The sequence below is a fragment of the Rhinoraja longicauda genome, chromosome 10, assembly GCF_053455715.1.
Source record: "Rhinoraja longicauda isolate Sanriku21f chromosome 10, sRhiLon1.1, whole genome shotgun sequence".
Lineage (NCBI taxonomy): Eukaryota > Metazoa > Chordata > Chondrichthyes > Rajiformes > Arhynchobatidae > Rhinoraja > Rhinoraja longicauda.
This window is the reverse complement of record NC_135962.1, coordinates 52,331,407-52,348,077: the sequence shown is the minus strand read 5'-3', so window position 1 is coordinate 52,348,077 and position 16,671 is coordinate 52,331,407. Positions and strand designations below refer to the sequence as shown.

At 39.8% G+C, this 16,671-nt stretch overlaps 1 protein-coding gene across 1 annotated transcript in view; it reads left to right on the top strand.

The window, feature by feature from the left end:
* Positions 1-5,052: 5,052 nt before the first annotated feature.
* The window catches only part of dlst (dihydrolipoamide S-succinyltransferase), a 33,998-nt gene continuing 22,379 nt past the window's right edge, over positions 5,053-16,671 (top strand). The window contains exons 1-5 of the mRNA XM_078407223.1: positions 5,053-5,179; positions 11,136-11,172; positions 13,426-13,474; positions 14,616-14,677; positions 16,180-16,254. Of these exons, the coding sequence (XP_078263349.1) occupies positions 5,120-5,179; positions 11,136-11,172; positions 13,426-13,474; positions 14,616-14,677; positions 16,180-16,254 (283 nt within the window). The 5' untranslated portion in view covers positions 5,053-5,119. The remainder of the gene's footprint in view (positions 5,180-11,135; positions 11,173-13,425; positions 13,475-14,615; positions 14,678-16,179; positions 16,255-16,671) is intronic.

Genomic DNA, 16,671 nt, shown 5'->3' with positions numbered 1-16,671 from the left:
TATTAAAAAATAAAACAACTCAGGAATATATTATAGAACAGATTAAGATTTTTTTCGAAATAAATGATAAACCGGAAATATCTTCTGCCCTACTATGGGAAACTTTTAAAGCATATGTCCGTGGAATTATGATATCTTCTCAAGCATTCTATAATAAAAAGAATCGGAGGGAACAACAGGAATTAGAAAAGGAGATTAAACAACTAGATACAGAGAACGCTGCTAATCCATCTATAATAATACATAATAAAATCGCTGCACTGAAATATAAATTAAATAAAATATACTCAGATCAAGTCGTAAAACACTACCAATACACCAAACAATCACAATTTGAATTTGGAGATAAACCTCATAAATTATTGGCTCGTCAACTTAGAAAGATGGAAGGAGAAAAAATAATCCACAGGATTAAATCACATACTGGCGAACCTTTAGTACAACCTAAAGATATTAATGAGAGATTTCTGCAATATTATAAAAATCTATATTCAGCTAAAACGACAGAAAATAGGATAGGAATAGAAGCATTTTTTTTTAAATGTAATCTGAAGGGGTTGGATTTACAAAATAGAGAATCACTAAATGCGGAAATTTCAGTAAAAGAAGTTGAAGAATCTATCAGATCATTAAAAAATGGTAAAACACCGGGACCAGATGGTATCGGCTCGGAATTTTATAAAACATTTTATGATCTGATCACACCACATCTGAAGATACTTTATGAAAATATCTATATTTATCAGAAACTACCAGAAACGTTAAATGAATCTATTATAACACTTATACCTAAAATAGACAAAGATCTGGAGGACCCAGGATCATATAGAGCTATAGCTCTTTTAAATACTGATCAAAAGATACTAACGAAAATATTAGCACAAAGATTAAGCACAGTTATTAATAAACTAATTCACCCCGATCAAACAGGATTTATACCAAAACGATATTCCTCATATAACCTCAGACGATTATATAATATTATATATTCGAAAAGAGGTATTAATAAAGACTTAGTAATTATTTCGTTAGATGCGGAGAAAGCCTTTGACCAAGTGGAATGGTCTTATTTGTTTTCGGTTATGGAATTTTTTAATTTGGGAGAGAAGTTTATCACTTGGGTTAAATTATTATATACCAATCCAACAGCTAGAATAATAACAAATCAAATACTATCAAATAAATTTAATCTATTTCGAGGCTGCAGACAGGGTTGTCCTTTATCCCCACTATTGTTTGCACTTGCATTAGAACCTTTAGCTCAACGGGTGAGAATACATCCTGAAATATATGGATATGACACAACGAATACTGAAAATAAAATTTCTTTATATGCGGATGTTGTATTACTTTATATCACAAACCCGGAAATTAGTATTCCAAATTTACTAAAATTAATAACTGAATTTGGATCATATTCAGGATATAGTATTAATTGGAATAAAAGTGAACTTATGCCGATAAGGGTAAATAATCTACATATATTACAACAATTTCCTTTTAAGATAGCAAACGAAAAAATAAAATATCTTGGAATTTATGTAACAAAAAGATTTGATTCTTTATTTAAATCTAATTTTCCGCTCTTATTGAATAAATTAAATAAAAATATTTTATATTGGAAAACATTACCAATCTCAATGATAGGTAGAATTAATGCAATAAAAATGATTTTTCTTCCACAACTATTATATCTTTTCCAAATGATTCCGATATATCTTCCTAAAAATTTTTTTAAAAAGATTGATTCCATAGTCACTAACTTTATCTGGGATTATAAGAGCCATAGAATAAAAAAAGAACACTTATGTAAACCAAAAATAAATGGAGGTCTAGCTCTACCAAACTTTACGTTTTATTATTGGGCAGTCAATATTAAAAATATTAACTTTTGGTTAGTAGAGACAGATAAACAACCAACCTGGTTAAAAATGGAAAAAGAAGATTGTTTGCCCTTTGAAATTAGTTCGATTTTATTCGCCAATAATAAAATAAGTAAGAAAACCTATAGTGAAAACCTTATAATAGATAGTGGAATACATATTTGGAAACAAATAAAGAAAACATTAAAATTGGAATGTATACCACTAGCTCTTACTATTGTAAATAACATCACATTTAAACCTTCAATGATAGATAAAGGTTTTTTACAATGGAAAAACTGTGGAATTAATAAGATGGGAGATCTCTATAGGGAAATTTTTTTCCTTTCATTTCAAGAATTACAACAAATTTATGGATTACATTCAAAGGATTACTTTAGATATTTACAAATTAGAGATTATGTAAAAGCAAATACACATGAAATTAGAAATAGAAAGACAGAGATTTTAGATGAATGTCTGAATAAACACCCAAATACAGAAAAATTGATATCATATATTTATAATATTTTACTGGAAAACGACGCTCCAAGGACAGAAATATATAGACAATCATGGGAAAATGAATTAGGTCAAATTATTAGACCTGATATATGGGATGAAAGTTTACAACACATACATCACTGTTCGCTAAATGCTAGACACTCTCTTATACAATTTAAAATATTACATAGACTACATTATTCAAAAGCTAAATTACATAGTATTTTTCCAAATATATCTGCCATTTGTGACAAATGTCAGCAATTGGAAGCTAACTTAACGCACATATTCACAAACTGTGAAAAAATCACTAAATTCTGGACAGAAATATTTAAAATAATTTCGAATGTTGTTAATATGAAGCTGATCCCTGACTCAAACTTAATAATACTGGGAATATTAGAAACAGATCAATTAATAACAATGAATCAAAGAATTTTTATTGATTATAGTTTAATAATTGGGAAAAAATTAATATTGAAATTCTGGAAAGGTCCTACATCCCCCACAATTAAAATGTGGATTACAGGAATGTCGGAGACTTGTACTAATGGACAGGTTGAATCTTTTCAGAGGAATATGGTCTCCATTTATTGCATATTTAAAGGGTCAAAATGGCTTGGTGCGAGGACCTGACCGTGGCCTGAATAATGGAATGGAGGAAGAATTATGTATAATAAATCATGGATATATCTCCAATGATAGATAACTTTTTTAATACTCCATTCATTTCTCCAATTTGGATTTCTTATTTTAATTTTATTTTTCTCTATCTTTCCCTCTCTGGAAAAAAAGAAAAAAAGCATAGAAATATGTAAGACGTATATTTTATTAATATGTACTTATGTTTAATAAAAATATTTATCAAAGAATAGGAAGGCAGAGTATTATCTGAGTGGTGTCAAGTTAGGAAAAGGGGACGTACAACGAGATCTGGGTGTCCTAGTGCATCAGTCACTGAAAGGAAGCATGCAGGTACAGCAGGCAGTGAAGAAAGCCAATGGAATGTTGGCCTTCATAACAAGAGGAGTTGAGTATAGGAGCAAAGAGGTCCTTCTGCAGTTGTACAGGGCCCTAGTGAGACTGCACCTGGAGTACTGTGTGCAGTTTTGGTCTCCAAATGTGAGGAAGGATATTCTTGCTATTGAGGGCGTGCAACGTAGGTTTACTAGGTTAATTCCCGGAATGGCGGGACTGTCATATGTTGAAAGTTTGGAGCGACTAGGCTTGTATACACTGGAATTTAGAAGGATGAGAGGGGACCTTATCGAAACGTATAAGATTATTAAGGGGTTGGACACGTTAGAGGCAGGAAACATGTTCCCAATGTTGGGGGAGTCCAGAACAAGGGGCCACAGTTTAAGAATAAGGGGTAGGCCATTTAGAACGGAGATGAGGAAAAAAAAACTCAGTCAGAGAGTTGTGAATCTGGAATTCTCAGCCTCAGAAGGCAGTGGAGGGCAATTCTCTGAATGCATTCAAGAAAGAGCTAGATAGAGCTCTTAAGGATAGGGGAGTCAGTGGGTATGGGGAGAAGGCAGGAACGGGGTACTGATTGAGAATGATCAGCCATGATCACATTGAATGGCGGTGCTGGCTCGAAGGGCCGAATGGCCTCCTCCTGCACCTATTGTCTATTGTCTATTTTCCTTGTTGCCGGAGTTTTTGTGTCAGATGTGCATTTATATCGGTGCATTTGCCTTGGTGCCGGAGTTTTTGTGTCGGGTTTGCATTTAGACCGGTGCATTTGCCTCGGTGCTGAAGTTTGTGTCGGATGTGTATTTATAACGGTGCAATGCCTCGATGCTGGAGTTTGTGTCAGATGTGCATTTATAACGGTGCATTTGCCTCGGTGCTGGAGTTTGTGTCAGATGTGCATTTATAACAGTGCATTTTCCTTAGTGCTGGAGTTTGTGTCGGGTTTGCATTTATAACGGTGCATTTGCCTCGGTGCTGGAGTTTGTGTCAGATGTGCATTTATAACGGTGCATTTTACATAGTGCCGGTATTTTTGAGTCAGACGTGCATTTATAACGGTGTATTTGCCTCGGTGCTGGAGTTTGTGTCAGACGTGCATTTATAACGATGCATTTTCCATAGTGCCGGAGTTTTTGAGTCAGATGTGCATTTATACCGGTGCAATGCCTTGGTGCCGGAGTTTTTGTGTCAGACGTGCATTTATAACGGTGCATTTGCCTCGGTGCTGGAGTTTGTGTCGGGTTTGCATGTATAACAGTGCATTTGCCTTGGTGCTGGAGTTTTTGTGTCGGGTTTGCATTTATAACGGTGCAATGCCTCAGTTTTTGAGTCAGATGTGCATGTATAACGGTGCAATGCCTCAGTTTTTGAGTCAGATGTGTCAGATGCATTTTCCTTAGTGCCGGAGTTTTTGTGTCAGACGTGCATTTATAACGATGCATTTTCCATAGTGCCGGAGTTTTTGTGTCGGATGTGCATTTATAACGATGCAATGCCTCGGTGCCGGAGGTTTTGTGTCAGATGTGCATTTATAACGGTGCATTTGCCTCGGTGCTGGAGTTTGTGTCAGGTTTGCATTTATACCAGTGCAATGCCTCGGTGCCGGAGTTTGTGTCAGGTTTGCATTTATACCAGTGCAATGCCTCGGTGCCGGAGTTTGTGTCAGATGTGCATTAGTCTCCTCCCTCCCTCCCTCCCTCCCCGGGTTTCCGGGCGAGCCCGTGCCGTGCCACAGCTGACTTCCGCCCGGAGCCGCCTCTCGCTGCAGCGTCGCCATGTTCTCCCGCTCACGGTGGCTGCCCCGGAGCCTGAGCCGCCTGGCCGCGGCCCTGCAGGTGAGCGGCCGGGCGACAGGGCAGGACAGGGCGAGGGGGAGGGGAGGATCGGCCGCCCGTCTGGCCGGCGGGAGAGCGCGGCCGCTGACGCCGGGAAGCGCTAGGCCCGAAGCCCGGCTCAAGGGCAGACTGGGGGAGAGAGTCTCCTTCACCCCCACCCCCCCCCCCACCGCCCTAGACTAGACTCACATCCTCGACCCCCTCCTCTCCGTCCCTTCCTTCCACCCCCACCCGCCCGTGTTGAAGACCAGCCTCCCTTGTCCATCAGGGTCCCTTGAGCCTGACGAGATCCTGAGATCCTTGAGCCTGACGAGATCCTGACATTGATCCTGATCAATGTTGGACTTGAAATAATCAATGTCCATGTTGTCGAGAGTCGTACGGCATACAACTTGCCCACACCGACCAACATGCCTCATCTACACTACTCCCACATCCCTCTAAACCTGTCCAATTCATGGACCTGTCAAAATGTTTCTTAAACGTTACCTCAATTACCTCCACCAGCAGCTCGTTCCACAGCTCACCCCCAGTTGTGTGTAAACGTTACCCTCTCAGGTTCCTATTAAATCCCCCCCCCCTCACCATAAACATGTGTCCTCTGGTTCTCGATTCCCCTACTCTGGGCAAGAGACTGTGCGTCTACCCGATCTATTCCCAGTTGGGAAGGGCACAGGGAAGATTTACGAGGATGTTGCCAGGGCTCGAGGGTCCGAGCTATAGGGAGAGGTTGAGCAGGCTGGGACTCTATTCCTTGGAGCGCAAGAGGATGAGGGGTGATCTTCTCGAGGTGTACAAAATTATGAGTGGAATGGATTGGGTACATGAATAGTCTCTTGCCCAGTGTAGGGGAATCGAGAACCAGAAGACATAGGTTTAAGGTGAACAGGGGAGGATTTGATTGGAATCTGAGGGCGTAACATTTTCACGCAAAGGGTGGTGAGTGTGTTGAAAGAGCTGCTAGAGAAGGTAGTTGAGGCAGGGACTATTGCAAAGTTTAAGAAACAATTAGACAGATACATGGATAGGACAGGTTTGGAGGGAAATGTCCAAACACAGGAACAACGCATTAGTGTAGATGGGATATGTTGATCCGTGTGGGTAAGTTGGTCCGAAGGGCCTGTTTCCACGCTGTATGACTGATAAAGAGTCATAGGGAAGTGTGAGTGGAGGAGAACAAAGGCCAGTGGGATTTACTATAACAAATATCCAGCACATACTCAACACTCCAAGGCTTACTTAATGTGTAGGAAAGAACTGCAGATGCTGGTTTAAATTGAAGGTAGACACAAAATGCTGGAGTAACTCAGCGGGACAGGCAGCATCTCTGGAGAGGAGGATTGGGTGACGTTTCAGGTCGAGACCCTTCAGTCAGAATCCACCATTCTGCCAAATCTGTGCATATATTAGAGAAGCTGCTGAAAGGTATACATTATTTTATTCAAACTCTTAACTGCATAGGCAAAGTTGAGGCAATCACTTTACATAGCTTGCACAGGCCTGTGAGGACATGTAATTCGCCTTGTTCCCATTTGAGCTGCCCACTATTCTCTGAATCCATGTCTGCTGTCTCGTGGGATTGTTCCACAAAGTCAGATCATTTTAATCCGTCCCATTGAGGCCATCTTTGTGTGCCTGCCGCTGGTCTTTTGGGTGCCTCCTTCCACTTACCACTTCCAACATTTTGCATATTAGTTATTTGTACTTAGTTAATGGAGTGCAGGAGTGATTGCTCCTCACAACTCATACAAGGACCCCCAAAACTTGTACATCTAATGGTTCTGGAGCTCAACACTTGGTGTTTTATTAATGTGAGAAATTTTGATCTAAACACAAAGAAGAAACAAAACACATTTCAAATAATGCACATTATGATTTAACAAAATCATAACATTTGCATCTTCAAATATTGCAGTTTATCAAAATAGACAATAGGTGCAGGAGGAGGCCATTCGGCCCTTTGAGCCAGCACCGCCATTCAATGTGATCATGGCTGATCATTCTCAATCAGTACCCCGTTCCTGCCTTCTCCCCATACCCCCTGACTCCGCTATCCTTAAGAGCTCTATCCAGCAAAATGTGTAGGAAAGAACTGCAGATGCTGGTTTAAATCGAAGATAGACACAAAATGCTGGAGTAACTCAGCGGGACAGGCAGTATCTCTGGAGAGAAGGAATGGGTGACATTTCAGGTCGAGACTCTTCAGACTGTCAGAGATTAGCAGTCTGGAGAAGGGTCGAGACCTGAAAACGTCACTCATTCCTTCTCTCCGATGCTGCCTGTCCCGCTAAATTACTCTAGTATTTTGTGTATACCTTGCAGTTTATCAATACGATTCTAACACTAAGACTGAGTCTACATGCCTGTGATGCAGATGCCAGCAAACTGTATACCTGTAGCTGACTAAGTATAGTCAAGTATAGTCAACTTGACTAGGTTTGATGACAAAACAAAAAGCCGCAAGTACTGGAATCTGAAATAAGGATCATGTTGGAAATAATCTGATTTGAAAAAAAAAATTGCCATCCCAAAATGTTAATACTGTTTAATTGACTTACTTTTGCTTAATTGCATGTGTTGCTGAGATTACAAGATTCTTATTTATCCTGAGATTGATCAGATATGATATTTTGGATAAACCAGGCGTGTCTTGAAATGTCTTGTGTAAATTCTTCATGACAAACTTGCTTGGGCAGTATGCAGAAAATAAGCAGTGGCAGTACCACTCCCAATTCAGTACGACAAGTGGAAAATAGGAGGTGATGCAGTACAAAGCAGTAGTCCAGCTGCAGCAAGGCAAAGATGGATGGAAAACATTAGGGATGGATTGGACTGTTGATGGTACTATCTCTTTAGTGGTGAAGAGAAGGAATAAGGGAAGACACGGAGTGCTGGAGTAACTCAGTGGATCAGGCAATATCCGAGGAGAACATGGATCCATTGTTCCTTGTTTCCAGGATTAAGAGGGAGTTGGTTCTTGGAAATTGGTTTTTATTCCTTACCAAACCCTGGAAAAGGGTTAGAATGTTTCGCTTGGGCAACTTACATCTCAGTGGTATGAATATTGACTTCTCTAACTTCAAATAACCCTTGGTTTCCCTCTCTCCATCCCCTCCCTCTTCCCAGTTCTCCGACCAGTCTGACTGTCCTCTTACATGTTATCTCTGTTTGCATTGTTCTTGCCTTCCCCTAGCTAACAATGATCTATTCTACATTTTCCTTGATCTCCATCCTCTTATTTTCACACCTTACACTTCTTTATCTCTATATCTCCCTCTCCCCTGACTATCAGTCTGAAGAAGGGTCTCGACACGTCACCCATTCCTTCTTCCATTCCGCTGAGTTACTCCAGCATTATGTGCCTATCCTGGAAAAGCATGATAATCTGAGGTCTCCGAGTGTCAGACTTGGAGTCTCTCTGAGAGCTAATTGGAAACTGCAAGTCTGTCTGTGATTGATCACCGTGTCTTGCTGGGTTGTGTTTTGTGTAAGGTACAAGCATTTTTACATTTACCTTGCAATTAAGAGTTTCAATAAAGCTAATAGCTTTTCATCAGATGTCAGCTTTAAAAGTTATAAATTTGGCACAACAATACGTATGTGGTATATGGAGTTTAAACAAAGTAAAGAATCTGGATATTGAATGGAAAAACAAAGTGATGTATTACCAAGGGCACGGCTTAAATATTGTGAGATGTTTAGGCAACGCCCTTATGCGGAAGATATTAGAGCCATTTACAAAATGTAGTATTGCTTGGATAATACCAAGAAACACAGTGTATTCGGATAAATTCATTGGAGATCTCATCAAAGTAGTCAAATTCTTTAAAGGAGTTAAGTAATTAACACAAAAAATGATTCTTACTAGACCATGTTTTGGGAGCAAGATATGGTGAAAATGAGACTCTAACTGCATGTTATGTGGAAAAAAATGAGGCCCTTTACTGAACTGGAGAGTAAGCCAGGTAGATACTTCAGTTAGATAAAGTGACTACAGTTCAACAGCTCAAGTTGCTGGTGGGGCAAGCAACTGTGCAGGCGTGCACTAGAACAACTGGCCCCATGATGGTGCCACTGTTTAGGTGTGCTGGCCTCCAAACCCACAATTACTTGTAACCACCTCATCAAGACTTGTAATATACATGTAAAGAAAATTAGTTAGCAAGACTTATATGGTGGAACTGGGTGGAGATACATTTCCTTGACAACGTTCATGCAGTTATATAACATTAGTCATGACCTTGACAACCAAAGCAAGTCAGATGCTTTTACAATATTAGGGAGTGGCTCCTGAGTCCCACACATCACAGGCAAACGATAACAGGCAGCCTTGGAAGCCTATCCTCCCTAGTCAAACCACATGTCAAAAACCTTGACGTGATATTTGACTGCATTAAAGTTTGACAAGCAAGTCAACGCTGTGGTAAAAGCCAGCTTCGTACCATAGCTAAAATCAAACCATTCCTCCAATTTGACGACATTGAAAAAATCATCCACGCATTCATTTCCTCCCGCCTAGACTACGGCAACTCCCTATACACTGGGATCAACCAATCATCCCTGTCCCGCCTGCAATTGGTCCAAAACGCCGCAGCGAGACTCCTGACGGGTACCCCTAAAAGGGACCACATCACCCCGATTCTGACCTGTCTCCACTGGCTCCCAGTACGGTACAGAATCAACTTCAAGCTCCTCCTATTCACATACATAGCCCTAAACGGGCTTGCCCCCCCCCCCCCATATCAAAAATCTTTTAACCCACCACTCTATCTCCAGGTCCCTCAGGTCGGCTGACTTGGGGCTACTCACTATCCCGCAGTCTAGGCTTAAGCTCAGGGGTGACCGCGCTTTTGCGGTTGCAGCTCCTAGACCATGGAACAGCATCCCTCTCCACATCAGAACTGCCCCCTCCATCGACTCCTTTAAGTCCAGGCTCAAAACCTATTTCTATTCCGTAGCGTTTGAGGCCCTCTGAGGGGGCGCTATGAATTGTTTATGTATGTGCTATTATGTTTGTGTGCCATTGTATGTTCGTTCTTAGTACCTGAACTGAATAAAATTGACTTGACTTGACATGGTGTGTGACGAATTATGTCACAAAGATTGAAGACAAATGATCATGAATTTGGAAACTGAAATACTATGGGTACCACAAACTCAGAAAATGAGACAGGCACAAAATGCTGGAGTAACTCAGCGGGAAAGGCAGCATCTCTGGATAGAAGGAATGAGTGCTATTTCGGGTCGAGCGTTCTTCAGACTGAGAGTCGGGGAGAGGTAGACAGAGATAAGGAAGGGTAAAGTGCGAAAACGAGACATCAAAAGAGATGGAGATCAAGGAAAATGTAGAATATATAAATCGTAATCGGGGACTGTCAGACTGGTCGGAGAACTGGGAAGGGAGAGGAATGAAGAGAGAGGGAAAGCAAGGGTTTCTTGAAGTTAGAGAAGTCAATAGTCAATGAGGTGCTGTTCCTCCAATTTACGCTGGGCCTCACTCTAACAATGGAAGAGGCCCAGGATAAGAAAGGTCAATGTGGCAATGGGAGAGGGAGTTAAAGTGTTTAGCAACCGGCAGATCAGCTAGGTTTAGGTGGACTGAGCGGCGGTATTCAGCAAAACTGAGTAGTCAGTATTCTATGGAAGTGTAATAGTTGTCACTGACTCTTCTATACTCTTTTTGATATCAGTGATTGCACCATATTAAACGAGGGACAAGTTAGTGGACGCATACAAAAGGTAGAAATACATTTATGTTACAAAGAAAAACATTGCGATCCTGTGCAGAATTGTAGAGAAGGCCAATTAGAGATTTTAGTTAGACATTTCAAGGATTGAGTTAAGATACACACTTAAAACAGTGCATTGGTATTTAATTATTTAATGATTTTTGAATAGCTGAAACAAAACCGATTTTCATATTCAGAATAAAACATTTTTTCCTTCCTCTTCACAGTGTGGTAAGGGCTCTCAAGGCACCAGAGGTATCTCTGGTAAGTTTAACATTATTTAGTGGAAATATATATGTAGCTTAATCAACTGGCTATACTGTTATACTGATTCTTTGTAAGGATATTCTCTCTCTGGTCCTGTTTCCTCTAACCTGCAGTGATTATATCCTGTCTAGTATTAGTACTACTAATTATAGAAATCAGAAAGCCTCCAGGCAGAAAGATTTACTCATGTAAGTGCTGTAGATTAGAAGATAAAGAAAGTTTAGCGGAGTACTATTTTATTATAAATACCCTGTCCATAGTAAAGGTGGTGTTTGAATAGGCAGCCAGAGTCATGGGTCTGAAACAGAACTTTGTGGAGATAGTATATCAGACTGTGAAAAGAGAGAAACATAGTTAGTATTTGGGTTGCAGATCCTTTTTCAGAAGTGAGTCAGCACTGGTTCTCTCCAGGTTTTTAAGCTAGTTGAATGTTTATCATCAGTGCATTCAATGAGACTCATCCATGGTGTTAAATGACACAGCACTGTATGGTTGGGTTGGGTGGAAAATCTAGTCTTTTGTCTCAAGCAATATTTTCAAAGGTTGGCGAAGGAATTTGTAGACTCTGAAAGTGTTTTTTTTTAAATAACTCGGTGTTTACAGTTTGTGTAGGACAGGAAGTTAGAGGATGGACTAGATTTTGAACTGAAATTTAAAAAAAATCTGAATGTCTACTTTAATAAAACAGCAGAAAATAGGTATGACATTCATAAGTTAAGCCTTTTGGTTGAATATTTCTTCAGTTCTCAGATGTCCGAACTGATGTGTATGAATGGTTTTAAGATCTTTGTTCAGTCTATATTCCTCCAATATAATTGGTTCTGAAATGTGTAATGTTCATGGTGTGATTAAAGTAAGTGAAATATGCTGATAAGCCATTAGAATGAATTTCCTCTCAGAACAAGTGTAATAATCAGTTGTATAATATTTCTTACAAATAACTTGAATATATTTACATTCCTAGTATTAACAATTGGATGAAAGAAAATGCATTGCAGTTCCAGTTTTTGATATTGAAAGGATATCAGGCTTGTACTGTACCGTATACAATTAGAGCAGGCAGTGCAGGTGAATCTCTCCCCTTATATTCAGATTGATAGTGAATAAATGTCTGGCCATTTCTCCTCACTATCCTGTGTATAAAATTAATGTTGTTTTCAAGTTCATAATGTGTAAATTGTTTTACTTTGGGTACTGTAAACTGCATCTTGGAAAATCCATATTTTGATCTTCAGCTATCAAAATGGCATATTTAAAGAATTTGTAGAAAGTTTCATAATTGTGGGGACAGTCCAAAATCATCATATTAAATTAAAAATTAATTGTTTAAAAATTAGAATGTGAGGGTGTAAGTTGAGGGCGAAAGCATAAATGCCTTATGATGTAGGTGGGTGAATGAGGGTGAGAAGAACTGAATGTTGCCTGGAGCACGTTAGATGTAATAGAAAGCGGGTAATGTTTGTGGAACATAAATAACAACAGGGATCATTAGGCCTCTTTCTATGCTCTTAACATTGAAAATGTGGCAACATCTCAGTGGAGTTGATCTTTGTTATTTTCAGGTCTCTTTGGCAGAATTTGTTCATCTTTCTCTAAATCATAAAGGTTATCAAGTTATATACCAAATAGAGGTCCACCACAGATTCCCGGCACCTTCGGTTCTAGAGCCTTTATGGATTATCCGTTTTACTGAACTAACAGAGGTCACGGCCTCTTTGAGAGGAGTCGAACGGTACTGGAACAGTCCGCTGAGGGACCAAGATACCAGCCCTCAAAGCTGGCCTCAGAAGTTGGCATTGAGAACGGACCTGCTGGCACCGCCGGGCTGGAGTTCCAGAGCCCCGGCCGCAGAGGGAAAATTTTACCCGCCAATTGGTCACGGAAGTCAGCTATGGGAACGGATATGCCGGCTCTGGCCGCGGAAGTCACGATGAGGTCGAGATCATCTCCCTCACCAGGCCTAGGCACCATATTTCCGGGGGGACTTCTGTGGGGGGGTTCAAGTGCGCTCTTGTAATTTTGTCCAGATTAAAGGAGGTGCAGGACCACCAGTTGCCGGAAAATCGGTGGTGGGCCTAAATTGCACTTTTGCATCTGTCTAAAGTGGAAAATAATCTTTAAGCACTTCACAAATACTTGATGAAATCAGTAGCTAACTGTCCTTTTATAAGGGCCATTCTTTCATTTTTGTTGCTAAATACTGCATGTGACATCTGTTTGCTATGAAGACAAACAAATTTGTTTTTCTAGGTCTTTTAGTGTGCCATCGATCCATTTATGGCAAAAGCAGGCAGCTTCTGTAAGTACAAAAAATTATGAATTGAAAATTAATGCTGTAGCTCTCAGTTCTCATGATCTTTATTTGTGAATCTACTTTTCCTTGTCGCCCTTCCCCCCAATTAATCCAACATCTCAAACTTGAATTTTCTACTTCTCATCAGCTGCAAGCAATAATGACCCAAATTCTGATGTGATTATGTAGAAACAAGGAACTGCAGATGCTGGTTTACACAAAAGGACACAAAGTGCTGGAGTAATTCAGCGGGTCAGGTAGTGTCTCTGGGGAACATGAATAGATGACATTTTGTTGTCTGGATCCTTTTTCAGACAAAGATGCTGCCTGACCTGCTGAATTACTCCAGTACTTTGTGTCATTCTCTGATCTGATTAGTTTCTTTGTTGTTACTTTCTGTGATGTTCCCTGCCCAAAGGGATATTGATCCTTTGCTGAGGTTTCTAAATTAATGTGGATGGTGTTTCTTTATAATATGAATGCATTAGGGTACTTTTCCTGATAATAGTTCATAAGTCATATTAGAGTTAGACCATTCGGCCCATCGAGTCCACTCTGCCATTCAATCATGGCTGATCCATCTTTCCCTCTGAACCCCAGTCTCCTGCCTTCTTGCCAAAATCTTTAACACCCTTACTAATCAATCTTGCCATTTTTAGTCTTGGTCCTTTCAGAGCGTACAGAAATAGAATGGTGAAAAATTGACACGGAATTTATTTGCATTTATTTGTTTAAAACAAAGTGAATCATGAACCTTCAGAGGAAGAGTAATGGAAGTAATTGCACAAAATGATTAGATTGTTTATGAAGCTGCATTATGTGAAAGAGAGTGAATGTATTTTGTGACTCCAACTAATACTTTGTTAATGGAGTATTTAATTTTAGGTAAACAATTTATGCCTACAGTTAATAAGCACTATCGCTTTCTTAGAACCATAAAATATGATTATGCATAAGCAAATTTCTCTCGAGTCTCTTTTCATATCCAGTAATATAATCTGTGCCACGGATAGGTCTGGTATCAAGATCGGGAATACTTTGGAGGATTTTAAGATATTTTGAGTACAGATGTGAGTGAAGCTTGAATTTTATCATGGATCAGACCAATTTGTAGACTGTTGTTCTAACTATGCTCATTTATCTTTAGTGAAAATGGCTCCAAATTCAGTATCTTCCACAGACAGCACTTCAGAACATCGGCGGTTTTCAGTAAGTATTGATTTGTTCTATGTGAAAGGCCACAAGAGACTATCCATGTGCTCTGACCTGTTAATATTACTCTTCCATCAAGAAGTCCCTCCACCTTTCAGAATGGGTAATAGTTAGTGTGACCTAAAATCTTTATCCTGTAATTATCTTTACCAAAAGACACTTAAGTTTTGAAAAGATCTAATTTAGGATCCTAAATTGTTTCACTTAATTGCTTCCATTGTATTTTAGTTGTATTCTTAATCTGCACAAATGTAATCTTTGATTTAAAACTTTTTTCCAACAGATAATATATATAGAGTCCTTGTGCATGTTTGTTCATTTGTGTTGAAAGGCAAGCTGATATTGAGGGATAGGACACTTATATTGGGTGTTTATCTGTCATAACATATAACAACATATAACATATAACAACTACAGCATGGAAACAGGCCTGTCCGGCCCTACCAGTCCACGCCGACCATTCTCCCTGACCTAGTCTCATCTACCTGCACTCAGACCATAACCCTCCAATCCCCATCTATCCATATACCTATCCAATTTACTCTTAAATAATAAAATCGAGCCAGCCTCCACCACTTCCACCGGAAGCCCATTCCATACAGCCACAACCCTCTGAGTAAAGAAGTTCCCCCTCATGTTACCCCTAAACCTTTGTCCCTCAATTCTGAAGCTATGTCCCCTTGTTGGAATCTTCCCCACTCTCAAAGGGAAAAGCCTACCCACGTCAACTCTGTCCGTCCCTCTCAAAATTTAAAAAACCTCTATCAAGTCCCCCCTCAACCTTCTACGCTCCAAAGAATAAAGACCCAACCTGTTCAACCTCTCTCTGTAGCCTAAGTGCTGAAACCCAGGCAACATTCTAGTAAATCTCCTCTGTACCCTCTCCATTTTGTCGACATCCTTCCTATAATTTGGCGACCAGAACTGCACACCATACTCCAGATTTGGCCTCACCAATGCCCTGTACAATCATACAGGCCTGGCTTATCTCCTTGTATCATGTTTATTCTTCCATTCAACTGGCTGGTATTGTCTGCATGCAACTTACTTCTGCCAGACTATTAACATTGAGTCGTATTGTTGACCTATGTGTTCATTGATATACTTAACATTAGCTATAGGATGATTTATGCTGTTCAAGAGCCTAATCTTCAAATTAAGTATTTAGAAATTTCCTCTCAAATTATTATTTTAATATTTCTGTTTTCAATGGATCAACGTCTGACCCCATAAATCGATTTTGTTCTGTTAGACCAGAAAATTAGACCCCAAAAAGGAGCTAAAATGAACATTTTCTTCCATTGCCTTGTTGTGGTTTACTGTAAGCAGACACATTATGGTGGTTTCATTGTGGTTGACTTAAATTATCCAGAAATAGTCTGTAATCTTTAATACAAACGTTGAAAAGTTTAAAGAATGAGTAGTGTGTCAAACTGCCTATTTTGCAAATAGTGCCTTTTCCTCACTAGTTTTGAACCAATGCTGACTTACTTCCGCAGATGATGACGTGATGACGGTGAATACACCAGCATTTGCAGAGTCTGTCTCAGAGGGAGATGTCAGGTGGGAAAAAGGTACAGTACATTTTAGAGTAATGTGAATGTCTGTTTAGTTGTATGGAGGATTGAATAGTTCAAGGATGTTGATATATACTAGATTCGGTGTTTGAAACAATCTTTTTGCTATTTACCACTGTCAGCTATAAATGTGTTCCTTATAAAACAGGTGTTGCATCGCACTCCCACAGTGACCCCTCTTGTATTGTTCCACTGAAGTCTAATGTAGGTTTGAGGGCCAAGACTAGACACGTTGAGTCCGACAGACTATTGCATTGAATTTAACGATTTCAGATGTCCATTTTGTATCAGAATTGGTCATTTCTAGAAACATAGAAACATAGAAAATAGGTGCAGGAGTAGGCCATTCGGCCCTTTGAGCCTGCACCGCCATTCAATATGATCATGGCTGATCATCCAGCTCAGTAACCTGTA